The sequence below is a fragment of the Struthio camelus genome, chromosome 6 (assembly GCF_040807025.1).
Source record: "Struthio camelus isolate bStrCam1 chromosome 6, bStrCam1.hap1, whole genome shotgun sequence".
In the NCBI taxonomy this organism is placed as follows: Eukaryota; Metazoa; Chordata; class Aves; order Struthioniformes; family Struthionidae; genus Struthio; species Struthio camelus.
Genome location: NC_090947.1, coordinates 46,652,060 through 46,680,025, shown reverse-complemented (window position 1 = coordinate 46,680,025; position 27,966 = coordinate 46,652,060). Strand labels below are relative to the sequence as shown.

At 38.7% G+C, this 27,966-nt stretch overlaps 1 protein-coding gene across 34 annotated transcripts in view; it reads left to right on the top strand.

The window, feature by feature from the left end:
- Nucleotides 1–27,966, top strand: part of BAZ2B (bromodomain adjacent to zinc finger domain 2B) — a 158,820-nt gene that overhangs the window by 102,082 nt on the left and 28,772 nt on the right. For 11 of the 34 annotated variants that reach the window (XM_068949519.1, XM_068949534.1, XM_068949518.1 and 8 more), the window contains 15 exons: nucleotides 76–285; nucleotides 922–1,320; nucleotides 4,734–5,343; nucleotides 6,654–6,950; nucleotides 9,140–9,200; nucleotides 9,736–9,844; nucleotides 10,112–10,213; nucleotides 18,526–18,736; nucleotides 19,873–19,965; nucleotides 20,087–20,148; nucleotides 22,858–22,923; nucleotides 24,068–24,133; nucleotides 24,792–24,836; nucleotides 25,085–25,117; nucleotides 26,338–26,403. In XM_068949519.1, coding sequence (XP_068805620.1) covers nucleotides 76–285; nucleotides 922–1,320; nucleotides 4,734–5,343; nucleotides 6,654–6,950; nucleotides 9,140–9,200; nucleotides 9,736–9,844; nucleotides 10,112–10,213; nucleotides 18,526–18,736; nucleotides 19,873–19,965; nucleotides 20,087–20,148; nucleotides 22,858–22,923; nucleotides 24,068–24,133; nucleotides 24,792–24,836; nucleotides 25,085–25,117; nucleotides 26,338–26,403 — 2,430 coding nt within the window. The remainder of the gene's footprint in view (nucleotides 1–75; nucleotides 286–921; nucleotides 1,321–4,733; nucleotides 5,344–6,653; nucleotides 6,951–9,139; nucleotides 9,201–9,735; nucleotides 9,845–10,111; nucleotides 10,214–18,525; nucleotides 18,737–19,872; nucleotides 19,966–20,086; nucleotides 20,149–22,857; nucleotides 22,924–24,067; nucleotides 24,134–24,791; nucleotides 24,837–25,084; nucleotides 25,118–26,337; nucleotides 26,404–27,966) is intronic. The other 23 variants (XM_068949523.1, XM_068949516.1, XM_068949515.1 and 20 more) reach the window with 10 other exon arrangements.

Below are 27,966 nucleotides of genomic sequence, written 5' to 3'. Positions count from 1 at the left end.
GAGATTAAGCATAATGATTGGATGATACAACAGGTTAAAGGTGAACCATTAATAGAGCATTCATCTTCCTCATAGAAACCTAGGAAAAAAGCCGTGGAAAGCTCCAGTAACAGTGACAGTGATTCGGGTTCCTCTTCAGACACTTCAAGTGAAGGCATTAGTAGTAGTGACTCTGATGATCTAGAGGAGGATGAAGAGGAGGAAGAGGAAGACCAGAGTGTTGAAGAGAGTGAAGATGATGATTCGGATTCTGCAAACGAAGCACATCATAAAAACAAGAACAAGGTATGACACCTCATTGCTGCTACAAGTCTCGTACTGAAAGCTGTTTGTGAAAAAATTGATCTGTTAATGTTTGTTCCAGTGAGTAATTGTTTACTTCCACATTAACGCATGTTAGGAATGCTTCTTTTGGTTTTAGTTTTTGGGGTTTCTGTTGGTTTTTTTCCTCCCCTTTTTGGGGTGGAGGTGGGGGTGTTAATCATTAACAATTGGTAGCTCATTAGTTTTGTTATAAAGTAGAAAGTATATTTAAACAAAAAGAAATTAAGTGCTGTGTCTGATAGTGTATTGGAACTGTGTCTTTCCATGGATACTGCATTTTGTTTGCAGTTCTTTTTTTTCCCCGTAGAGCAGTTAGTTTTCCTCAGTAGCCAATAGAAGAAAAAGAGGTTTATAGTCAAGAATACATTTCAAAACAACCGTGTTTTAGTACTGTTTTTCTATTGAACAGTATCTTCACATGATGAAATTGTTTGGGAAAGGAAAGACTAAACAATAAAATGTAAGGTTATTTTAAAACTATTATTCTTCGTTGTCTGTCAGGAATACTGTAATTGTTTTATGAGGATTGAAGATGTAATTGTTCTTGATCGTCTTTAACTGATCTAATATAAACAGTCAAAAATACGTATTTTGCAGGTGCTAATGCATAGTGGTGTAACAGATGTGAAAACAGATGGACAAAAACCACATGAAAAGTCCCAAGAAAAAAGAACACACCAGCAGATACCTCTTGTGTCTGATTCCCAGACTCACTCACCATTCCAGTCCCAGCAGAAGCAGCCTCAGGTTTTGTCACAGCAGCTTCCCTTTATTTTCCAAAGCTCTCAGGCAAAGGAGGAATCTGTGAACAAACACACAAGTGTAATACAGTCTACAGGACTGGTTCCCAATGTGAAACCTTTGTCTTTGGTAAATCAAGCCAAAAAGGAAACCTATTTGAAACTTATAGTTCCTTCCCCTGATCTACTCAAAGCAGGGAATAAAAATACCTCTGAAGAATCTACCCTTCTGACCAGTGATGTAAGATTGAAACGGGTGAGTGGAAGTCAGCAATAACTTAATTATTTGTAACCTATATTGCCTTCATAAGGTATAGCATTATGTTGAAAAGGTCTTTGAAATGCTTTGAAAAATATATGTATATTTGTTGTCAAATCACACTTATTTTTGACATGCTTAGAGTTGATGTGAATTTTTGAATGATGTAAATTAGCTAAGTTGCGTGGATCGTTACGTGTTCGGAACGATTTCATTTTTTCCTTTTTTAAAGCAGCAAATATTATGCTTTAATTTTATAAATGGTTCACTCTACGTTACAAGTGTCTTGGAGAAGAGCAAGTCATTTACTTGGTGATGCATGTATATATGTCCGTATCCAAATGTATACATGGTGTAATTGCAGGCACAGCTCACTGTCACATAGTACCGAACTTTAGTTTCATGCTCATCGCATAGTAAAGTTCTACGGATCTTTTGAAAGTCAGCTGTGTACTGGTAAGAGTACCTGCTAAGATATAGGTCAAGGCTCACCTCCTCCGAATGTGTTTCAGCTGAGAAGCTCTTACAGAATTTATAAGGAACTACATATCTGAATACTTACGTGGATCTCAGTAAGTCCCATTGGTTTGTATTCTGCAGCTAGCTCTCAATGTGGCAAAAATAAAGAAATGTGTCTATCTTAAAAATAAGTTACATAGGCACATAACTTCTTAAACATGTTATAGTAATTTGACCTTTTCTTCCACAAGTGGTGACGGACCGCAGTGAGGTTAGTTGAGTAAATATTTACTCATGTCGTTATTAGGGGCCTTAATTTTTTTAGGTAGTCCTCCGTACAAGCCATTGGCGTATAAAGCAAAGCAGCATGTTATCATTTAGAAGCATGTTTTTTTCCTATACTGATGGACATGTTGAGATATTTTTGAAGGGCAAGATGTACGTTTTTGAATCTCTAGGAGTGATCTGTAATCCTTTATTGCCAGATTGGATATTGCCCAGTGATAGGTCAGGAGGCAGTGGGGCACAAATTGAAACACAGGAAATTCCACTTGAACCCAAGAAAACACTTATTCACTGTGAGGGTGGTTGAACGCCAGAGCAGGTTGCCCAGAGAGGTTGTGGAGGCTCCATCCTTGGAGCTTCTCACAACCCAACTGGACACGGTCCTGAGCAACCTGCTCAAGCTGACCCTGCTGGAGCCGGGGGGGGGTTGGTTGGTGATCTCCAGAGGCCCCTTCCAACCCCAGCTGCTTTGTGATTCGGTGGAACTTTGAAGGACGCCTGAGAAATGAGTAAATTTGGCGTTTGAAGATGGCTTTCTACAAAAAAAGGGGGGGGCTGTTAAAAAGCCTGTGAGTAATGAAACAGTAGAGATGAATGCTTAATGGAAGTATCTGAAGTTTAACAGGAAGAGTTGTGAGGTTTTTGTCTTACCTTGTTGCCCAGTCTACGGATTCTGGTAGATCTTAAATATGGTAAGCCCTGCCGTACTGGAACACCAAGGATAAGTTAAGTACAGTGTACCTGCATTTGGAAGGGCTTCAGCATGGTGGATTATGAAGTTTAAAAACTTCTATATTTCATTACATCCTGACCAAAAAAAAAAAAAAAAACAAAGAAAAGGGTTTTATTGTGCATCTTTAAGGAAGTTTAGCAGCTAAAATCAATATATTACAATGGGAAAAGTACTCCTGGGTGAGTAGTCTGGCCTGAACTTTTTTCTTTTGCTTCTCCTAGTTTCAGTCAGAATATTTCAGTCAGAATATATCTTGTATGTAAGCATGGCCTCTCTTTGTTTCAGGGTGGAGAGGTTTAAGTAAAGGTAATTGAAGTAACCGATTTTAATCATGATTTAAAACCTGAGAGTTGAAAGTCTTTTTTTTAAATGAGCAATTTAATTTTTGTGTGTGCTTTTTTGTTCATTTTTTAAAGATAGGAGGATATTCACAGGTGGATAGCTGTTAAAACTCAGTATGGCCTTCACAATAAATTTGAGCCTCCTTTTTTTCCTGATCAGGAGTCTGCACTATGCTTACCCGTATCTGTCTTGGCATTTCTATAGCTTAAAAAACAATCTGTGTCTACAGATTCTCAGCTTCTATATTTTGTTCTTAGTTGTTACAGCTGATGCATTTTTATTGATGAGTTTACGATGAATTTTCATAATTTCTGTTCAGTTAAATTTGAATGGAAATTGGAAGAGAATAAAGATCTAGTATTTAAAAATGTTTAGGCTGGGTATTGCTAAAGAGTAAGCTGAGCTCATTTGATTCACAGCTAATTCAGGATTTTAGGACTAAAAAGTATTTGTAATAGATTCCTAGAATAGAAGAGGGAACACTATTTTTCCATTCAACTCCAAATTGATATAAGATAATCATTTACTTGAAGTTATTAAATGAGTTATAATTATTAAAATTTATTTCTTTGCCATTAGAATAGCTATCTGCTGTCAAATTTAGGTTGAGTGTTTAGCTAGTGATTTCTCACCCATTTAGTGATTTACCTTTCTTTAAAGGTAAAGGGGTTAGGGTAAGGGTTTACTACTGGAAACGTAGTGCATGAATTTTTATTTTCCAAGTTTTCATAATTTCATATTCAGTTTTAAATGGTAGTAACTTAAAGAATGTATTTTATTTGACTTAACTTTAAAAAAAATTTAAAAAGCACCATCTTTATATCTATTTTGTATCAATATTGTTTTTTGTTAATGTGCATTCATTCTGTTGTTATTTCTTCCATCAGGGAAGATCTAGATATTTTCTTTGTCCTTGAAAGAGTCCTGAGAATAAGGCAGTGTAAGCTTTGCCTGTATTTCTGAGGCAGCGATTAAGTTTTGCTTGAGGAACTCCCAGGCAATACTGTTTCAGAGATCAAAAAAGGTTGTCTAGCATAACACTACTTTTGAGTAATACAATTTTTTTCATGGATTTCTGGATCAAATTTTGCTATGCCAAGAGCCTCTTCTCGGGATTCTGCTGTTCTTGTAGCTCTTACTGTGTTGCATTTACCTTGCGGTTTAAAATGGATTAATTCTGAAACTAGATTCACTGATGGGACTTAATATGCTGAAGTGAGTAAAAAAAAAAAGGATTTTTTTGTTCTGCTGCATTACCTTGTGGATTTTTTTCTTAATGTATTTTTTTAGGAGATTGATAATATCTTCATAAAAATTGCTGTCTTAGAGTGATGTAGCAAGTGAAAAGGCTTCCCTCTATGCATTAGATTAGCTCCATCTTGAGTTTATGGATCGATCTTTTCCTCCTCAGTTTATAGTGACAATCAAGAGAGAGCCTAAAGCAACTTGTAATTACTCATGACTTCAGTTGTAGCTGCCACCCACTTTGGACCTACTAGAAATAGTTTTTCTGGAAGCAGATGTTGAAGGTTGAGTTCTCCTGGCTGAAAAAATTTGAATTTTTCCCCCCTCTCTCTCCTTATTCCTGTAGGAACAATATAAACACACATTCCCAACAGCACAGATAAAGAAACAGGAATCATCTAAGAACCTGAAGAAGGTTATTGCAGCCTTGTCAAGCTCCAAACCAACCTCTAGTTCACCAGCTCATCAAAAACTCACATCTGTGGAAAACAACCATTCTAATCCATTCCTGACCAATGCACTTTTAGGTAATCACCAACCCAATGGAGTTATTCAGAGCGTCATCCAGGAAGCTCCTCTAGCACTTACTACCAAACCAAAATCCCAGACCAAGATCAATGAAAGTGTAGCCACATCTGGTAGCGCCCCTTTTTCTTCACCAGTGAACTTGAGCGCATGTGGGAAAAAAACAACTGGTAACCGGACAGCTGTTATGCCCTCTACCTCTCCTGTGTTACCTGCTTCAGGAAAGGATAAAACAGTCAGCAATAATGCAGTAAATGCAGTAAAACCACAACACCGCCTTCATTCTGCAAAACTGGTGGTGGAGCAGTTCAGAGGGACAGACTCAGACGCCCCCAGCAGTAAGGACTCTGATGACTCAAATGATGATGACGACGACGATGATGATGAAGATGAGGACGATGAAGATGATGATTCTGATGATAGCCAGTCAGGTGGGTTAATCTTTTTAATAGGAAAAAAAAGTAGAAATGTTATTTTTGAGAAGATGTGTTTCCTACAGTTTTTTGATATGGGTAGGAAATTGTGAGGTAACACGGCCCACACGATGGCTTACAGACCCCCTGGGAAGTTGTGCCTTCCTCCCCATCACCAATCGTTGCATATCCAGAATCATGTTTAGAGTGTTCTGATTTTTGCTTTTATGTCAAGTATACTTCCAGCTGTCACAGTAAGGGGCCTTGTGGAAAGGGTGTCGGGGACCTGGCTTCCAGATGAATCGCCCATTCATCTGGGGTATATGGGGCTCATATACTGCTTACCTGACAAGGTGCCCAGGAGAAGATTGGAGAGAATAGGCTGGTTGATGGTTAATTACCATAGTGAGCAGAGCCTATCTGCAGAACAGGCCTCTCTGAACCTCCTGCAGAGAGGGACTGAAAAGTCTGGATTGTCAGGCCTGGCCAGAAAAGTATGTCTGGCCTTTGTTCAGGAGCAGAGAGAAGTGAGCGAGCGAGGCTAGAGAATGGTACCAGGACGTTCGTAAAGCCTTAGATGTTTATGGACTGCTTTCAGGTTACAATTTTTTAAAGGCTCTTAGGCAAATCAGAAAGGCTAGGCCTGTTTCAAAGCAGAGCTCGTATTCCCAGTCGTTTCTCCTCTTCTTCTGTGCCTGCGTCCCTTGTGTCCAGCTCCACCTTCATCACTGTCTTTCCCCCTCTCCTCCACAAACCCTAAACTAAACTTCTTTTTCCCCTGCAGCTTTAGCCTACCTTCAGTTCCTCATCCCATCTACCCTTTACCCTGCTGTCTAACCTCTCCTCCGCCCAGATTGCCACATCTCCCGTCCAGAACACCTTTCAGCCTGTACCCGGTTCCATCACTTCCTTCCTGCTTTTTATGCTGTATTTCACAACCTGTGAAATGTCCATGCTGTGGCAGTGTTCAGCCACTGCCTGGCTCACAGGAGATGTGTTGTAGCTGTAGCCAGTGCTAAGGTAAAGAATCTCTTAAAACACTGCCTCTTCTCTGTCTCTCATCTCCTCAATAACAAATAAAAATTCCATCCCAAACCACAATGCGCTGTCGTGCAGAATTGCTTTATACTGTCATGTCTGTAGTCATTTTAAAGTTCAGGTAAATTCGTTATAACCTTCTGTTGGTACTCAGAGACCTTTTGAAATATTTTTAAGGCCGAAAACCTTCTTATTTAATAAAGCCAAGAATTCCATGAGCATTAGAATTTAAGTGTGGTTGCTATTAGTTATCCAGTCATAATGTAGCTTTTGCTACCATTTTTTAACAGAGTCCGACAGTAATTCTGAGTCGGATACAGAAGGGTCTGAAGATGAAGATGATGAAGATGATAAAGATCAAGATGAATCAGATACAGACACTGAGGGAGAAAAAACTCCGCTGAAACTGAATAAAACTGCTCCCTCTGTGAAGAGCTCTTCCATTGGTCTTGGAGCTCATTCCACGCCGGTTAATCTCCAAGTAGCAAAGACCCCAAGCTCTGCGCCAGCTGCCTTATGTCCTGAGTCACAGCCTACAGTTTTTATTGGGACACCGTCATCTGCACTTGCACCAAGTACACACTGTGGTATCTGAACGTCTTTCTATATAATACAGTGTAACATCTAAGTGGCATGTTTTGTAAAAGCATTTATAAAAAGTGATTAAGTGTTTTGCACAGAGAATGCAATCAGTCAGTGGGATTGCAGGTACTAAGGACCTGAGCATAGCACTTAGTTCACAGCGTTTTCATTCCAAACCGTTGTGGTAGTGTTGGATTCTTATAATTATTTTGGGAGAAAGTAGTATTTAATGGCTAGATTTTAGGTTTATTATGTAAAAAGTCTTCATTATTTAGTCTTTATTATTTACTGTTTTATTCTCTAGCGATTACTCTAGTTCATGTTTAATTTCTGTGCCTTATAATTCGCGTGCAGAATCTTTTATTTCTGCCCCTTCCTCGACAAATTCAGTGACTGTATTTAGTTGAAATATAACTCAATTCATTATTTTTTAAAAATTCTAAGTAGAACGTGTGGATTACACCTAGGAAGTATTTTTAAAAGGTGTATGAAAAGTACCTTTAGGAATTTTATGATGTTTTATAGCGTTCATAGTCTTTCATTTTGTGACTAATTTGTAGGATTTAGCACTGCTACTGCTACAGAAAAGTGCATTTTTAAAGTCAGACAAACCTCTTTATTTGCACAGTAACAATTACTTTGCCTGTTTACTACTTTGAATTAGCAACTTGATATTTAATTAACGTGTAAGTAAGTAGGTTTTAAGTGGGGACATCCATTCATAAATTGATCTTTATAGTTGGAGTTCGGCGGAGTAGGAATTATGTGCTTTGTCGTTGAGGGCATGAACCTTGAAGGAATATAACGGCTCTACTTGTTACTTTTCTCAGGAACAGGCCTATTAACTTTACAGTTTGCAAAAGATTTCCCATGTTTTAGGAGTAATCCAAATTCTTAAAATATGAAGCTAATTTTGTTGCTCAGGAGTCTGCATTGGTTTATGCTTGAAAAAGGCTGATGGTGGATTATGTCTATTTGTATGTGGAGGTGAGAGGCCCAATACCTTAAATTTCTCTCCTTATTTTAGGTTTAATACTTTTTGCCCCTACCAAGAACCACCATTATGTAATTTAAAATTGGTTTTGATCCATCTTATCTAAAGGTCATTAGTCACTGAAGAGGTCTTGTATCTTCTTCTCTGTATCTATTTGTCACTGGACAGCTATTTTTTAAATTCACTTGTATTGAGGCAAACAACTTTTCCCCCCAGTGTCATTACCTAACAAGTTAACGTAATAGTCCTATTTAAGACTGCAGGTGAGTGTCCAAGAAGCTTGGCTTCCAAGCGAGGATGGTTCACCAGTGCGTACGGTAGAGGAGGGTGGCCAGCAGTTGCTTGCAGACCATCCAGCCGTCTCAGCTGGGAGCCTGTGCTGTTAAACCATCTGGCGCTCCTCCGGGCTGGAGCGCGTCGGAGCAGCTTCGGGAGCGCTCCAGGAGTGCAGCCTCATAAGGATGATCTTCCATGAGCGTTTCTGCTGGCAAGAGATGTGTCACGTTCTTCTCACAGGATCCCAGCTACCTTTTTGAGAAACGCGTCTTCCCAAAGTTTGTAAAAAAGATGTGTCTGTAGTTGATGTCCTGCAGTTCCCTTAAAAAGGCCTAAGAAAAGTACCAGCCTTCTGCACCCTGTAAAACCCTGCGGCTGGCAGTTGTCTGTCATGTTTTTGATTCAGCCTGGGACGAGCACCAAACACGTCAATAGCGCTTTGAATTGTGAATAGCTGGAAAAAGTACTCTGTTTTTGGCGTTTGACCGCAGTCTATACACATCCAGTAATGTACGGATTTTTTTAAAGAACTCTCAAGAGTGTTTTCATTCTCATCTTCTGTACTGAAAAAAAAAATTCTAGTGTGGAGATACAGGCGGCAAGCAATTATTTTAATTTATCTCCACGTAATAGCTGAAAGAGCCAAACAAGACCAGGAGTTCTGTTTAGTATGATGATGTTTTATCTTATTTACAATTTTAGAAGAATAAGATGAAAGGAAGCCTAGAGAAAAAAAATATTTCAAAAGACGAATAAGTTAAATAAATGTTCTTGTTTACTTTAGGTGTATATAATGAGTAGAATGTAAAAATGAGTTATCTCGTGGTTTGGGGCTGTAAGTATAAAAACTATTTTTTAGGAACGTGTTATTTTCAGACTTTTTTGATGTTCTTTCTGAGGCGTTAATGAGAAATTCTGTTTTAGGTATTTCAAAAAGACGAAGAGTAACAGATGAACGGGAGCTGCGTGTTCCTCTAGAGTACGGGTAGGTTACGTATTTACCTAAGATTTGCTAAATGGAGATAATACCTTCAGAAGTCCTTTGGTAAAGAGATGGCATGTAGAGTATCTGGGGCTGAAATATAGGAAAAGGGCTTCAAGGATTTAGATTTGTGACTCACAGTTACTCTAGATCTCTTTGCAAGTGTTAACATATTTCACGTGTTAATTCTTTTGTATCAGATTCGCTTGTGAACCTGACTTGCTTCGTAGCAGTTTTGCAACTGGAAATTATTTCTGGTGGTGGGATCTGAGCCCGAACATTTTCAATGTAACTTGCCAGAAATAATAGCTCTGAGCAGTTTAAAATCTGGTGATATGTAAATAGCTTGCTCTAAATTCATATGTATTCACAATTTGGACAAGTTGCATAATAAAAGTTTCCCTTTTTGCCTAGCTAATTTTTGATGCCCCTGTCACATTCTAGATATGTGGTTCTTGTCTCTCATGTAAAATTATTAAATTGACATTAATTATTTAAAAAAAAGAAAAGTGAATGCAACCATTTCTTATTATTCTAGCTGGCAAAGAGAAACCCGAATAAGAAACTTTGGTGGTCGTCTTCAGGGAGAAGTAGCATATTTTGCACCTTGTGGAAAGAAGCTGAGACAGTATCCTGAAGTAATAAAGGTAGGTTTATTTTCTTAATTTCTGGATTCTTATGCTGCTAAGCATGCTCTTAATACAAAATGTGATTTTTCCTCCAATAAAGTTCCTTATTTCAAAAATGTCCTGTGATGTGAGGCTTAATGTATCTCAACTTTTTACTGATTTGATCTCTTATAAATGCATATTCCTTTTATAGAATATGCATAACATTACACTCGCAAAGCTTTAAATCAGAGCTGGGTTGTAATTATTTACAAGCTGAAGTGGAAAAATATGTGATTTTTTCAGTATCTCAGCAGAAATGGAATAATGGATATCTCAAGGGACAATTTCAGCTTCAGTGCAAAAATAGGAGTGGGTGACTTCTATGAAGCCAGAGATGGACCGCAGGTATCCACTTTTTAAAAAGTAAAGTTTTTGATCCAAGGAACAGTAAGATAAATTTAGGAGAAGTAACTTTTTTTACTGCAGTTTGGAGCATTGCCTGTTTTTAGTTAATTCTTTCTAAAAGTTGTATATAATTTTTATAGTACTTCTTGTGAGAAGCTGAGGGCCTGATCCTGGGCAGAGCTGAAAACCTTCACCTCTCAGTGACTTCAGTAGGAGGTTGCAGGTGTTTGGCATGCTTTATGATCACCTCTAAGCCTGGGTTTGTCTAGTAAGAAGGAACTTAAAGCTAGATATTTTATCTCAGAAAAAGGTCAGATATTTCTGAGTAAAATTTTTTCTAACTGTATTGTATGAACTCAATGTTTATAAAAGTTGTTGTGCATTACATCACGCTCTTTTCATATATTCATCTGTATAATGTATCTAAAATATGTATTTAAATACACGTGTTTGTTATATCAAGATCCTGGTCTGAGCTTCCTGAAGAGTTAGATTTTTACAGGAAGCAATGCTGAGTATGGTAGGTACACTTTACAGCAGTATAACTGTTAAACTTTATATGGATAAACCACACAAGGACAAGTAAAATTAAGATTTTACGGAAATTAACATTACATTTGTTCTGTACTTTGTTGCTCTGTTTTGGTCACGTTGGTTTTTCTTGAGGGTTTGTGAAGGGGTGACTTTTATCAGTGAATGTGTTTGCTACTGTAAAAGATAAGGGTCTTATATATCGCTACAGGAATGCGGACAGACATCGTGCTTTCAGCCATCTTGAATTCTTGCCCTGTTTCACCCTAGGTAGTTGGGATACCTTGTGGAAATACATAACATCTCCACAGAATAAATTAAAAGGTATACTATAGCCTCAGTTGACGGTAAGCAGCCACTTCTAGTTAGTGCTGGCTGATTCCTGGCAGCACTCCTAAAACTCCTTTGTGTTTGGCCTTCATAAACCAAAAAGTACGTGTACATGTAGTCACGAACTTCATTATGTACCTCAGTGATCTCGATCTGAATAATTCCTAATACTGCAAATATAGCATAGCATCAGGGCGTCTGTTCTCTTTCTACCCTGTTGTCTGTCTCCTGTCTCTTTCCCATATTCCTTCGTTTCTCATATCCCCTTCGTAATTGTCTCTGTCTTCTTCCTGTAGTTTATGGGACGATTTGCCACGTTTCTGTAGGCAAGCCTGGTAATAGGCAGCGTTAAGTTACTGTACATCTCCCTGTAGTTGCTACTTGTATAGTTCATGGTAAGTTCTCTGTAGACCTAGACAAAGGAAAGGGCTTCTCGTAGAAAGGGATGCGAGGAGGACAGCAAGGAGGTGGGATATGCTACTTTGTCAGGGATGGCAGGATGGATTCGTTAGGTATTGAAGTGGCGCAAGCTGTTGGGCTCTTCAGTGGCGTGACCCTGTATATGCACTGGTATGGCTGGGTCATGCCTGACCTCTTCGGGTACCGAAGGTGGGCGGGCTCAAAAACCCTTTCTGTGAATCCCTCCTCAGGCCACGCCACACCTTGTCAGAGGCTCACAGCAGAGGTGCTCTGGTCAATTCACTCAAGTTTTCTGTTGGGATCGTACCTCCAAATCATGACTTTTTTGTTCCTCACCACTTTATGCCAAGTGGAAAAGCTAGAATCCTGCACCTGCGTGTTGTAGATGTGCATTTCCTGGACTTGAGATTAGCTCCCAGACAGCAGACAGGACTAATTTTCAGTTTTTCTGAGATTGCAGCTCAGTGTTGCTACCCTCATCTGGGATGGAGGAAGGAATCATTTAAGAATGTGGGAGAGTCCTAGGAATATCTTTGTTCTGGAGGTGTTATAATTAGAGTGCGTCTATACAGGATGTTTCTCTCTGGAGAACAGTAATTATAGGTAAATAGTTTCCTTATTTAGTCGCCAGGGAAACGCTTGCTATAGTGAAATGAATATTTGAAATATCATCTTTTCTGAAAGTAGTATTTGTTCACAGTAACTACGTTGTCATACACCATCATCTTAGCTGCTGTAGCATATCTTTATTTCTGTTATCTCAATGCAGTTTAGTGTATTTTCCAGTCTTTGTTTTTGTATGTGTCTGTCTATGTTTGTGCTCGCAAGTCTAGTTCTTACTTCTGGTTTTATGCTATACCCACTGATATTTACATAGCATAATCCTAGTGCATTCAGTGTTTGATAGGATTATATATAATTTATTCTGTCACTGCCTTTTTCTTTTCCATATAGACTGTGGTAAAGATGTCTATGGATGTTACACTAGCTAAATTTTAAATACATCAGGCAGCATGCAAGACCGCAGAGTCTACTCTGTTCTAGTTCAGTTCAAAACGCTGAATGTTTGCTGTTTTCATCCTTAGCTGGCATGAAGGTCCAAGTGTTGTGTTTCTTGATTCAGGCAGAATTAAAATCTCAAGTTTTAAAAGCAGAAAAATTTGCATGTAGGTTGTTATCAACCACTAGACTGTGCAAGAGTTTCTTGCATCTGTTTTGGAGTGACAAAAATACACTTCACTATCCCCATTTTTGTTCATTTATCAATCCACCTCTTTAATCGCGTGTTTTTTAGAATATTTATTTTTCTTTCCCAATTCTGATCCTTCAGAAATGTTTTTAATGGAGTTAAGTGAAATAGGTTAGTAACAACAACTTGTTAAGATTAAGATGCGCTAAAATGTTTTTACCTTTTATGTATCATATTTTGACCTGCTAGATTATAATGTAAACAGTTGAACTGCGGTTAGGTTGCTCATTTGCCCTTAGTAAAAGAACATGCGATATTGATGCCTCATGAAGAGGATGACCACCCTTTTTAACAGACTTTTTTTCAGTTGCCCCTGCTCGGTGTCTGAAGATGTCTAGAATCAATTCCAACAATCTGATTTCTACCTCTGCTCTAGCTCCTGCTAGTCTATGCAGCCTCTTACTGTTACTCTTCCCTTTCTTCATTGCGTGTTTGTGTTGTCTTTTGAGACGTGCAGCACACATCCCAAGTGATTATATCAGCTTCTAGGAGCTCAAAGACAGAACAAAATGCGAAGGAAATTATCTGTGGCCTGAGTGAGTAATGCTGGAGAACGGTCTATAGCAAGGCAAGAAGTGTGCAGGAGGTTTCCTTCTGCTCCTGCCAGGGTCCCCCTCTCCTGTGAGCAGGCAACCAGGTAGAGGGTCCTTGGTTCCCATGGTGCGGTTTGTTCAGACTGGTGGTTGTGCAGTTGGGCTTCCCGTTGTGCAGCTTAGCAAAGCAGTTTATCTGGCAGAAGTGGGCTGCAGAACAGGCTGTAGAGAAATATTTGGTGTTTGGGAAAGTGGGTATTGACTGAGAGGGCTCGGAGGCTTGTAAACAGCTGTGTTTACAGGTGCATGTTTATAGGTGTGCGTGCGGGGTGGGGAGATGGAGGGACGCGGGTCCTCATGCGGCGGAGCGGTACGGATGAGAACGTTGCGTTGAAGCAGGAGGGGGAAGAGAGCCGCGGAGCCCTGCGGAGCTGTGCCCTGCCAGATTGCCTCTTACGGGCTGCGAGTAACATATTGCAGCAGGAGTATTCGTCACAAATAGCATATTTGACTCCAGCCCAGAAAGGCTTACAGTCGCAGATTAGATCGTGTGGGATTCCGCACTTGCTGTGAAAAGCCTTTTAAGTTTGGAGAAATGGGAGGGGTGAAAGAAAGGTAGGGCTACGGCTATTTTAAGAGTAAGCCTGTTTTTTGGAGTAACGCTATTTTTGTCCCCAGAAGTATGAACTTTTAGTTAAACTTTAATCTAACACTTTTATTCGCTATCTATGAATAAGCCTCCTACTGTATTTATTTTTTTCAACGTAGATTGGCTCACTAGTGATTTGAGCGCAGGATAGGGAGCCAAGACTTTTATTCCTGTCTCTTACGTACATCCGACAGGACTGAGGAGGATTATTCTTTTGTGAGAGTTGCGTTGGGGTTGTTAGATCCTTGCAAGGAGTGATTTACCGTGGGGTGATCCTCTGCTATGTGCCAGTCCTAACACTCAGGTAATATCTTCCTAAGATTTTGTGTAGTTCGACATGCAACTCCCTGCAAATCTATTTTCATTCAGGGTGAAATTCCAGTGAGGGCAAAATCCAGACGTTTTAACCTCGGTATAACTCTCTGGGCGTAAGCCATGATGCAGGGTCAGGGATGAGCCTGGCTGATTGCGTAGGGTAAACATGACTTGTTTTTCAATAAGCTTCCACATAAAGATGATTATCTCAAGGTGAAAATAATCCCGCGCCCCCATGTCTGTATGCTTGCCCAGGGGGTTAACTGAATTCAGGGACCCAGGGGAGGAGAAAACTGCTTAAAGCTGTCGTCGTTCTCATCTCCCGTGTGTCAAGCAAGACGCGTTTTCACTGTGGAGTCTTTCTCGGTCTCTGGTGTACGGTGCTGCCTCAGGACCAGCGCAGAGCAGATGCGAGGTCTCCCCCTTCAAAGCAGTTGTTCAGTTTACTATTGTTTGATTAGTAGATACCTTTTTAGTGAATAAGTAGAAGTCTAAAGGGTTCATCAGAGATAAAGTATAAATACTATTCAAGATAAAATATAAATACTATTCAGAGCAACCAACTATAAAATAGCTGTCATGAACGTTTGTAAAGGTAGTAGTAATTATTTCTTCCTCTTCCAGAAACCTCTCTTAAAACTATTTGCCTATTTAATTCTGTCCTTCAGTTTAAAGAACTTAGTTGTTTACTTTTCTCATAAACGTAAACTGAAATTAAGGGTGGGGTTTTTGAATGTATTTTGTTCATTAGCCTGGTTAACAAGCTTGAGGTTAGATTGTGCTTCCACCCGCAGCTGTCTGGTGCCTTTTGAGACACCCTGGGATGTTTCTTCTGGCCTCAGGTTCTTGCTGCAGAAGGCGGCAGGTCTGCTGTATTTCCCCTTTAAAGACTTTAAAGGACGTCTGAGCACAAGATATAGATGGTTAGTTAACTGCCACTTCTGAAAACCTCACCGTACTGGTCTACCTTTGTGAAATCCGGTCTTCAGTGCTTGCCCTCAGCACGTGCGGCTGGAGGAGCACTTAGGTGCTGGCCTGGAAACGTGTGTTTCTAGCTTAACGTGTTCTGACTGCAGAACTGTGTTACTGCAATAGTATAGTGGTTAAGTTTAGTATAACACGTGTCTAATACAACTTCAAATTGTAAAAAAACAAGTTTTATTTAACTGATTTTAACTTGAACATAGGGAAAATGTCATAGTAGTAAGATGTATGAGCCTAGAATCTCCAAGCATGCTTTCTAAAAACGACGTTGACAGGAGGACTAAAATTAGCGTTTATTTTGTTGCATTAAAATTTGGTGATAGGAAAGAAAATTTCAGTGTGAAGGCAGTCTGTTTGTCTTCTCTTATCACAAGGCTCGTTTTGCCATGGTATTGGAGCCACCCTAACAATGAAGGCAGCACAAAAGTTGGTGTTAATTTTGGAAGCTTAAATGTAACAGTCAGATTACTCAGTTTGAAAACTATGTTGTTCAGAGAATTCAATTGTTTTTAAAATTGAATCAAATTCCTGACTAGGTCTTAGCTAGATTACTCAGCCAGCCAGCCTTTAGTAATGGTTCAGGAAAGACAGAAATGTACTTCAGGTATTCTCTTCCGAGACAAATCTCTCACTTTAAAATATTGGACAAATTAGCCTCAGAACCAGGTTCTTGGCTAGTATAAATCATCATAGTTTGCAGCGAAGCAGTGTTCTTTTATGCCACTTTAAAACATTTGTCCATAGACTTCAGTACTGTGTTTAATAAGTGAATATTGCTTTTTGTTACTTTTCGTCATCACTAATTTTATGGAAGATTATGTATTTGACTGTATTACTTGTTCGCTTGCAATATTTTCTTCAGATTTAAAACTGAGATACCAACTGAAAATTAGTAATAAGCAATTCTGTATACTGCTTGTAAGTGCAGTAGCTGGAGTCTAAGAAAAAAAGGTCGGTCAGGCTGGTTCAGAGCAAGGGTCCATTGGGTTGTGCGTGCTGTCTCCAGCAGCGGGTATTGGCGGACGCCTTGCGGGGAAGGAGCCTGCTTGGTAACTCCTCCACTTATCTCAGCTTCAAAGTTTTTTCCACTAAGGGGATTTCCCCAGTCTTTTGTGGTTTGTCTGTCCAGTGACACTTAATGGATTTCTTAGATTCCCCCCTCCGAGACCTCTCAAACTTCTGGAAACATCTTGCATCCACAGTGTCATTTGGCAGGACATTTAACAGCCTACTCCCCGTTCCTTGGAGCGCCAGGTCCTTTTGCTTATTGAACCCCTTACTCTTACCAGCTTCATATCGTGGCCTCCAGTGTCTGGTTTGGGAGACGCTGGGCAACTGTCAAGACGTATCTGTCGTCTCTGTGGCGCTAATAGTCTTGTAGACGTCTGTCTTACTTTTGTATTGGTAAAACACCACGTATTTAGTATCTTGGTATCGTTGACCATAGAAAATAGAGACGCAGAGCGAGAAGAATCTCCATTACAGGATCTAAAGTTCTTGAACCATGGCTTCTTTTCCTTCTGTTTCTTGAATTTCGTTTTTCATTTTTTTTCTCTGCCGCTTACGAGAGAGATGATTTGCCAGGTTGAAGGTTGGTGTAGATGGTAGAGATATGACAGTCTAGCTTACATTGCTCAACAGTACAAATTGAACCTGTGATAAATTGTAAGTACTGGACACTGAAATAAAAACATATGCGTAAGTCTTAGAGATATAAAATGAAGCAATTTGTGTTAAAGTGGCACAGGTAATGATTTTGGATTAAGAAGTCCTTAGCAATGACGTATTCTGCACTTAGTGGTATGGTCATGATTCAGAACTCCTTGTCTTCAAGAAAATAGCTAATGACATAGCCCTTTGGAAGGTCTGTAAACTATGATATGTATTCTTGTGATGGCCTTAACTGTGAGTAATTCAGACTTGGAAAAAAAGGATTATTGCATGCACTGATAGCTGCCTTGGGATCTGTGTGTTTCATTTGGAAACATCATTCCTTTTGCAGAATGTTGTAGTAAACGTTTCGAATGTATTCTGAGGAATGAGCCGAAAGAGTTAAAAGATTAATTGACAAGTTAAGCGAGCAAAATTAATTTTATGGTGCAGCAAAATTGATTTCATTATTTATGCACATATTAATATGAAAAATTTCATAATGCAAATTTATTTTTTGTGAACATGTTTTAATGAAAGTATGTTTTTTTTTAAGTGACCAGCTTTCATTCTTCCTTTAGCAGACATTTTGAAAATATTTGACAGATCTGTAGTAGGCAAATTATGAAGCAGTCTTTAAAGATACTTAGCTTCCATTTTTTGCCAAAGTTTTCTAAAAATGGTGAAAAATGTTGGAACTTTGAAACAAACTCACGCTTACTCAAAAAGGAACAGTAGATCAATCTATCAGATCTGATTAGTGGGCACAATGATACGGATAATTTAAATTTAAACTATTTCAACATGAGGACTAATTAGATGTTTGAATTAACAAAACATTTGAATATTTGAAATTGAAGTTCTGCAAAAAACAGTAATAGTAATGGAAAAAAGAGTTGACTTTATTGCTGCATACTTGTTTAGTTAAAGAATATAGCTTTCAGTTACAGATGCAGATGGATTATAAAAAGTTACGAACTTTTGGTTACTTTCAATTCAAGTTGACTCAGAAATCAATTTTCGAGGTTGGGGGATTAAATTTTACTAAATAAAACTGCAAGATGAAAATGAGTTTGTGGTTTTTCGTTACTTGCTATAAAACTCATATATCCAACACCGAAATGTGTGAAAATCAACCACTGGTTTTGCTTTTTCTGTATGGTAAAGTTTCTGTGAACGTGAAGAACTGGAAAACAGTGACCCATTGCTTGTCACATTTTTTCATATGACATTGAGCAATGGATTATATGAAGGCAGATAAGTTATTTTTAAGTTGACAGGCTGAGGAATCTGCCTTTCTGCTTTAGAAAGGGCTGAGAAATCAGTGATTTAATCAAGAACTAATTAAAAGAAATAGAGTAGTGGCATGTGCTATGTAATAATTGTATATATCACTAAATAAACTTCAAAATCTTGCCTAATAGTACATTTTACGAAAGCTTTGTAATAAGAAGCTCTCAATATATAGCTTCTGCGTGTCCTCAGAGTGTCCTACTACCCAAATATTCTCACACAGATCTTGCATACTGTGCATGCAATTTATTTGCATATATAGACATATGTGCTGTTTAGGCTCTCAAATGCCTTGTGGATTTATTTTCCTTTTTACCTTTGTTTATAATACCCATCTGTGAAATGTGTCAATTAAAAGGGTGTACAGTGGTGTCTTCTGAAGGAAGAGGAAGTCATTCCCCGTATCAGGGCTATGGAAGGACGTAGAGGAAGACCACCAAATCCAGACAGACAGCATGCTAGAGAGGAGTTGAGAATGAGACGACGCAAAGGCCGACCTCCGAATGTTGGTAGCAGTGAATTTCTAGACAACACCGATGCAAAGTTGTTGAGAAAGCTACAGGCTCAAGGTAAGAAATATGTTTCTGCTTTCAGAAACGGAGCGTAACAGTATGTGGGGAGTTAATAGCTCTGTAAAGAGGAGGAATACATTTCACTAGTATGTTAGTATGGATAAATTTTGTTTTGGAAGCCTGTCAAATGCTTTTAGCAATGCTTTTTTTGTTATAAGGTAAGTAAATGCATATATGATTTGAAGGGAGAAGTGTGTGTGTGTGTGCGCGTATGTGTGAGCGTGCCTGTGTACATGCATGCGTCTAAGAGCTTAAGCTATAGTTACTTAGATTTATAAAATTAAAAAAGCAGACATCCACTGTTCTGGTTACTGTGGATGATTTTTGTTTTAAATAGGCAAAAATGAACAGATCTCACAGATCTCTCCAGTCCCCTAAATCAGCTCAAGCAAAAGTGAAATTACTAATATTGGAGAATGCTGTCATGAAGGTCCCGGACTTCAATCCTTTGACTAGCAACCTGAATTTAATCTCCAGAATATCCCTCTGACAGCTGTCTGCATCAGTGCATCCATGAAACATATTGATATCCTAATTCACAGTTTACCCAAATTTCATTAAGATGTTCTCACTTAAAGTGACAGAACGCCTCAGGAAGTTACTAATTAGCGAAAGAGTAGCTGGCTGTAAGTAGCAGCGCTATGCAATACTATGTTCCAAATGAGTGTGCTCTTACTGCTTTGTTCAAAAAGGATCAGACAATTACATGAAGTCACTTATAAGGAAAATAGTACTTCCACACTTCTGAACAGAATGTGGGTTTAGTACCTGAGGCGACAGTTTTCTGCTTTTAAAAGAAAGAAGAAAAGTATTCCTAAATGAAGTTCCAGTTTTAGCCTAATGCTGTCACTTCATAGAAAACTCGTTTCTTCCAAAAGTTCTGTCCTGTAGAAAATATCCATGTTCATTTGTGGGGGTTGATACAGCCACACGCTCGCACACACACACACTTGTATAGGAGATCCCACTGAAGATAGTGGGTAGTTAAATGTTGTCAAGATAAATATGTACAAGACAAATCCACTATTTTCTCTGTCTCTTCTTATCTCATAAGAGTGTCTGGGAACAAGAGCTATATCTATATTGCTAGACAGCGCTGTTTTTATGAACTTAGTATTTCCTTTTTGTAACAGAAATAGCTAGACAAGCAGCACAAATAAAGCTGCTGCGAAAACTCCAGAAGCAAGAACAAGCTCGAGCTGCCAAAGAAGCAAAAAAACAGCAAGGTAGGTGTCAGACTTATGAAGCTTGTGTATGCTTGCAGATGAGCTTAAACTATTGATATGAAGTTACTTTTCTTCAGTCATTTTCTGCAGAAACTAATTTTTTTTTTTGCTTTACTGATAGCTATTATGGCAGCGGAAGAAAAGCGAAAGCAAAAAGAACAGATAAAGATAATGAAGCAGCAGGTAAACCTTATGTGATTGCTAAACAAGCTCTTTAAATTTATTACATTTTGAATGATTGAATTTTAAGTTTTTAATCTATCTGGTAAGTTATTAAGGCTAAAAGTTGTCACCATATCACCTAAGAGTGGTACCCTTGTAGATAATGACAGCTTCAAAGTTGCACACTTCTGAAGGCAACCTATACTTGTGAAAGAGAGGCAGATAATTTAAACACCTGGCCTTTTCTTTCTTTTTTTTTCCTTTTTTCATTTCCCCCCCCTTTCTTTCCCCCCCTTTCTTTCCCCCCCTTTCTTTCCCCCCCTTTCTTTCCCCCCCTTTCTTTCCCCCCCTTTCTTTCCCCCCCTTTCTTTCCCCCCCTTTCTTTCCCCCCCTTTCTTTCCCCCCCTTTCTTTCCCCCCCTTTCTTTCCCCCCCTTTCCTTCCCCCCTTTCCTTTCCCCCCTTTCCTTTCCCCCCTTTCCTTTCCCCCCCTTTCTTTCCCCCCCTTTCTTTCCCCCCTTTCTTTCCCCCCCTTTCTTTCCCCCCCTTTCTTTCCCCCCCTTTCTTCCCCCCCCTTTCTTTCCCCCCCTTTCCTTTCCCCCCCTTTCCTTTCCCCCCCTTTCCTTTCCCCCCCTTTCCTTTCCCCCCCTTTCCTTTCCCCCCCTTTCCTTTCCCCCCCCTCTTTCTTCCTCCCCCTCTTTCTTCCCCCCCCTCTTTCTTCCCCCCCTCTTTCTTTTTTTTTTTAATGTTGAACTTTTATCCATTTGTTATCCACTATGATTATAAACCAGTCCTTACCTTTTTAAGCGTGCGGACAGCACGTGTTGCTTAATTAGTGGTTATATCAAATCAAGGCCCTGGTTATCAGCACCATGTTCCCTGAGGGTGAAACGGGATAAAACCTCCATGATTCCAACGAGTAGGTGCGACTTTTCTTCTCTAAGGTGGTTCTTAACTCTGATCTTTACTGAGAAGTTTGTTCTGGTTTAACTCTAGCCTTGTGTAACAGAGACTATAGCACCTGCTCTGACTTCTGTTTAGGTCTGTCTCTCAGTAGGGCTGGGGTTTACATAGGCTGAAGGGCTGTGTTACACATCTTGCTTGTTGAAAGTAAAAATGCAACTTTCTGTATAAACAAGGACTCTGTGAATGAATTGCTGGATGAGTTTGTGTTACTCTGGACTTCCCAACAGTTTAAGGAGTTTGTAAGTTTTGTGTGAAGCTTGGCTCTGTAACACCTCATGCGATCTTGTTGTATTGCAGCTCCGTTCTTCAGGAAATTTTGTACATCTTTCTCTTTTGTGACTACTCTTTTTCCGTTAACTAGTGTAGATCAGCTTTTCTTAGGGGCTTGTTTGTAGTTAGTAGTTTTCAATAGCGTATGCCCGTCATTGTCATTTCTAGAAAGTAGAATTGAGAGTAGTGCATCTTCTCTCTGCAGTCTCAGGCTAGGTCAGCAGAAAACAGCGTCTCCCATGCAGATGGGCTTTACCCTGGCTTTTGGGAAAACTTCTGCTGTTCGGGGGAAGCGTATTGAGCTCTCTTTCTGGCTTCTGGTTTACACCTCCCAGCATGCAGGACCTTGCCATGGTCTGGGTTTTGCTGGGTTTGCTGTTAAGACTTTGCAGCAGGTCCACCTGGCTGTGTAGAAACACTTCTCTCCGTAAAGAGGCTTTCCTGGTCATTGTACCTCAAGCAGTTGTTTTGAGGAAATAAAGTTTTAGATAAGCTGCTAGGAAACTCTTCACACGAGCTTAGGACGTCGCTACTTGAAAGGCAGAATCTGTGCAGCGCAGGAACTGTGAACTAATCTCAAAGTTTGCTGTGATTGCTTTGCTAAACTGATATTGTAATAAGACTTTGCTCAAGTGAGAGGGACTTAATTCCTGAAAAAGAATTTAAAATACGTTTGCATAGCACCCATTAATGGAGCGCTCACTCTGACCGTTTTCTTGCCCTGATAAAACATGCTAAAATGTGTTGGACTGGCTGAGGCTGCCAGCGCCCCAGTGTTTTGTTTAATTTATATTTTTATCTATATGTATATGTATTTATGGTACAGTGTGTATCACAATGCAGTCCTCTAAACTACAGATCAGGCCAACCGAACCAACTGAATTCATCAACCATCTTAATATTTTAAAAGCCTGGCGAAACCAAGGCGTACGCGCACAGCTGCGAACGAACAGGCCGCCCCCGTGGTGCGCGCGGGCGCCTTGCTGGCTGACAGGGCGCCTGCTTTAGGTGTCGGGAGCACAACCGGCCGAAAGGCTGCTGGAACCGGGGCGGACAACGGTGGTTTTGTACACCCTCCTATCTCCGGTTCAGAGAGACGGCGTTGAAACCACTGCAGTGTTTGTCGTGTTATAGCCCCTCTTTCCGTCCGTTCCTGAATAGCCCCACCATTGCCAGCTAGAATTTGGGCACTGTTGCCTTACTTGTATTGTCATTAAGCCGATCCCCTAAAAGCTGTTAAAAATAATAATATCGCTGCTTAAAACGTGAGCACCTATGTAAAACTGTGAATGTCAGTACTGTCAGGAATGTATCAGACATCTAAAGCTAGTAAAAATTTTAAATATTCATTATTATATGGAAATAATAGACTACAATGTGCTTGAGACTCAACAACAGGAAATATGTGTTATATACTTGCTGTTTTTTTCTGTTAATGTAAAAATAAGTTTACTTTCTTAATATTGTTTTCAAAAATAACTTTCTTCCTCTTATAGGAAAAAATTAAGCGAATTCAGCAAATCAGAATGGAGAAAGAACTTAGAGCTCAGCAAATTTTAGAGGTAGAAATAATGATTGAAATATGATTTATTTTGTTTTGACATTTTAAAGACTGTTACCTTTTATTAACCACACATGCGGTTAGAAATGTAATTAAATATAACAAGTCTAGCAACATGGATTAAAAAGGCCTGTTCAAAAATTTCTATCATAAAATACCTTTGTTCTTTCGAAATTGAATTTTGAACACCTCGCTATATCTCAAATCCCAGAATGTTAATTCATTTGTTAACTGGGAACCAAATCCTGAAGAGGTTTACATGTTTTCCTAACTTTATACACAAATAGTTTTATTTGCTACAAAAGGAACAGTAATGTTCTTAGCTTGAACAAGTACAAGTTTATAAGATTAAGTATGAAAACAGTATCATGCTCTACCCTGTATGAACTGTAGTAGGTTTAGTATACTAAAATTATAGAAGATAACGAAATACTTAATTTTCTTCAAAAGAAAGTATCAATGAACCTGATTTTGAACAGCATGATTTTGGTTTTATTAAAAAAAAAAAAAAAAAAAGCAAAACTTTCCAGATTGCAAATGGTTGCTTCGTACTAGGAATCCATACCAGTTGCAATTAAGTTGAAGGGATTTAGATTCAAGATTCCTGTTTCAGATTTCCCGTTCTCATCTCTCTGGAATCAGATTTCCTTTTGATCCTAAGGTGTCTATAATGGGTAATGATTGTGATACAAATTCATGTTGAGGAATACTTTTACAGGGTGTGCTTTAACATGGTATGCTTTTTTTGTATTGACTCTAATTGAACTTTTCAAATCACAACAAATATGCATTTTCAAATAAGAAATCTTCAAACTGTTTTGAAGATAGGAGACTAATTTTCAAGTCTCCTATCATGTAAAAATTAACATTTTAATCTCTTTGCCATTAATATTTTGTAGTTTCTGTATATTTTAACTTAGTTACAGTAGCAAAAAAGAAGCTATTCTGTGAGGGACTTCAAAAATTCTGGCTTGATTTGAAAAAGTAAATGAATGATTAATTGATTGACAATGCAACATACATAATATACACTCAATAGGTGATACTCTTTTGCACTTTGTGATGCGTGTAGCTTTATTTCTAGTTGTATTTTCGTGTTTTGGTAGTGCTGTTGCATGATCTTGAGACCTGTTTTGCATGCACAGGCAAAAAAGAAAAAGAAGGAAGAAGCAGCAAATGCCAAATTACTGGAGGCTGAAAAACGAATAAAGGTTAGTTTAGATGAGCTTTTTTTTCCAAGAATAACTAAGTTATCATGCATAATATATATTGACCCATTCATTGATAATAAAACTGTAAATAAATAAGACATATGAATAATGTCTATAACAGTGTCTATCTATATAAATACATAAGTTAATGTAACACAGAAGTGTGTGTGTGTGTGTGTGTGTGTATATATATGCACGCAGATGAATATGTATCTGCACATCTGCACTAATTTTTAATTTGCCATTATTAGGATTTTTGCTTACATCACACTTGCTTTGAGTAACTTAAATTGCTCATTAAAAGCATATGCAATACCATTATTCACGGTATTCTCTACTGAAGAACTTTGTTGCTTCCCAATGGATAGTGGATCCAATATACTCTTGAACTCTATCAGCATTGAAAAATACAGTTTATATAGATGATAATACTTGTACTTCCAGGGCTGCTTTAGTGTTTTTGGTATATTTTAACCTTGAACACCTAGCTCCATAGACGTGCCATCATGCATGCTATTACTCCTCTAGGGTTGGTTTGTGGGAATAAAGGAGTAAAAAAAAAATTCAGACATGTACTGTTTTAGGGTTGCAGAAATGTGCGTCTTGGTAAATAATTTTTGATAGATATTTTAAGTACGTTTTTGTTCTTCTGTTTAAGGAAAAAGAGATGCGAAGGCAACAAGCTGTTCTGCTGAAACATCAGGTTGGTATGCGTTCAGCTGCCAAAACAGCAACAGTGCTAATTGTGAACTAATACTTAAGCTATTTGGGGGAAAACAAATCTTCAAAATAAGTCATTTTAAAATTTCTGGGTTTGATTCATGCACAGTTTTTCTTTCATCTTATGATTTGTTGCTTTGCTTTGGTATTGGGGTCTTTTGGGGAATTATAAAGTGGTTTTATGACTTTGTGATTTCTGTTTCATAATGTTGTGCCAACTCTTTCTACCAGGAGTTGGAGAGGCATAGACTAGATATGGTATGGGTATGTTTATTTTTGTACATCTAACACCGCATTGTGATTTGGTTGTGATATGGTTGTCATAGCAATGCATAAAATGTAGCACTGGCTGCTGTCATATTACATACTGCTGCATGGCTTTACAGCACAGTGCATTGCATACATCTGCTTGTATTGTCTCTTGAGGAAAAAAAAAGTAAGACATAGCTCAAATGTGTTTTTAAATTGAACTCGGCCATCTATAAATGAGGTTTTTAACTGGAAATCTACATTACTGACGTCCCAACATAAATTGGACAGCTGTATAAAATCAGGGTTTAAATAATGCAAAATTATTAGGTAGTCACTTGGATATTTTTTGCAGATTTTGTCCCATTCACTGGGAATCAATCTAGAGTTTTTTAAGTATGATTTGAATTGACCTGCTGTAGAAATTAGGGTCGTGTCTTTTGCAAGTTTGTAGAGTAGTGAGCAGACTAGCTTCAATCAGTGGTTAATATGTAACACCGTAATTAGACAATGAAACATTAAAATGTAATCCTAGCCTCACTGAAGTAGATGATAAAGTTCCCATGGTCTTTACTGGGGCCAAGCTTTACTCTACAGCTTCTAAGGCAGAAAAGACATACTTAATTCTCTACAATATAGCTTCTTACTGTGTTTGAAATTATTGACATAATTTGTTGAGGGACATGCACCAGTAGATGCAAGTGCCCTTGTGTACATATATGTACTACTGCCAGCTTAATTAAAACTGATCTAGAACTGAGCAAATTCATCATATTAACTTGCTGTTTGCTTACAAAAATTGTGAAGTCAGAATGATTTTAAGAAGTCAATATTTAGCATATTTTAAAATGTCCAATTTAAAATTTCTGCTCAATTGACTATTTATTAAGTAAATTGCAAGTTCCCTAATAGCAGATGTAAGGTAACTGACCTGTTCCAGCCAACCATTATGCTTTTTGTTCTGCCAGCTTATGAAGGAGCATCACAACTGACCATAAGTAAATCTGTATGCTTCTGTTTTACACTGTCTCCATGTTCATTGCTTTACCTTTTGCTTTTGATTGTTCTTGTATTTGCTTTCTAAACTTGAACTAAAACATGCACAGACTTGGCCATTCTTGTCCTATATTTAGTATTTACTGTGACCTGTCTATTAATGCTAAACTTGTACTCAGCTTTTTTGACTGATATGACAATGTGTATGAGTTTTGTTCTAATCTTATCTAATTCAATAGGAACGAGAGAGGAGAAGACAACATATGATGCTTATGAAAGCCATGGAAGCACGTAAAAAAGCAGAAGTGAGTATTAACCTCTGAAAGTATGAGAATTTGTTATTTTCATTTGACAGTGATCTGTAGAAGAGCTATGTCTTTGATTTACCTGTATTTATGAAGAAGTGGTGTGTCACAAGAAGCTAATAACTGCCTAGTCACTAGCTGCTTTACTTAGGAGATGCTAGAAACAGGATAAAAGTGTCATGCATGTCATTGTAGCTCTGTAAGACCCTGAGTCTCACTGTGAGCAACTTCGTTAACTTTTGTTTGAGAGAGAGCAATTTCTGTTGGCCAGCAGCTTCTTGGAGTACAAGCACACACCCCCATCCCTACACCCCACCCAAAATCTAGAGACGTTTGATTGATGCCTTGAATCTTACTAGGTGGTTATTTTAAAATAATACATCCGCTTTCACATCAAGATAGCCAGTTTCCTTCTCTGTCTCTTGATAGGAATTATTTTGCATCATAGAGTAATTTCGTAACAATTTTGTTTCAGAAGTTGCACTGCAGACTTTTTATTGGTTGATTGAAAGGAACTGCTGGAGGTCACCCCAGCGTACCCTCCTGCCTTAACTGAGACTTTGGAGAACACTAGATGGGGTCAGCTGTAGCTTTGTCAAGCCAAGTTTTAAGAACAGAGCTTCTCTGGGCAGCCTGTTCTCGTGCTGCACTACCCTCCTTGTGAAAAGACCCCGGTAGCTAAGCTGAACCTTCCAAGACATAAGTCGTGGCCATTGGCCCTTGTTGTGTCATCTGGCACTATTGAAAAATACTTGACTCTGCCATCTTTGTAACTACCTGTCAAGTAGTTATAGGTGCTTGCAGATCACCTCCTGGCCTGCTCTTCATCAGACTGAAAAAGCCCAGCTCCCTCAACTCTTGCCAGTCTTGTGCTTTAGGGCCCTGACCGTCCTAGGAAACTTCTGCTGGAACCTCTGCGGCTTCTCCACATCCTTCTTCAGCTGGAGAGTTCCAACTGGACACTCTTCCAGTCTCATCAGCGCTGAGTAGAGGGACATTTAACCCTCCATCAGTCAAGCTGCTTTATCCTAAATACCTGATCACTGTAGGAAATCAGGATGCCAAGGCTGAATGGATGAAGAGGCTGTGCAGTGTTGTAATTATTACATTCTTATGCTAATAGAATTAGAGTATTAAATATTTATGTTGTAGTCAGTAAATAACAGACATCTTTGCTCACATTAGTGAAACTTAATTTTTTTGTATATGTGCTGTTTCACAGAATAGCTTTTTAAATCGTAAGTGCAAATCAAAACGTTGTCTCTTCGAATAGCCACATGCACTTTTCTTCTGAGTAGCCACAGAATGTTGCTAATGTTAAAAAATCAATTTACAGGAAATGCCAGTTGGCTTTGAGACCTTGGTAGTTTAAGAGAAAAGAAAATGAACCATTAAAAAAGATTGGATATTTTCCATTTTAAAATGAAGTTACTGATTTGTTATGCTGCTTCAATTCAGTGTGATTTTCTGTGGAAGAACATACTGCTGAATGGAGCAAATCATGAATAAGCAACATAGGTTTTACGAAACCGTCACAAATTTGAGGTCCTGAGTCCTCAAGCT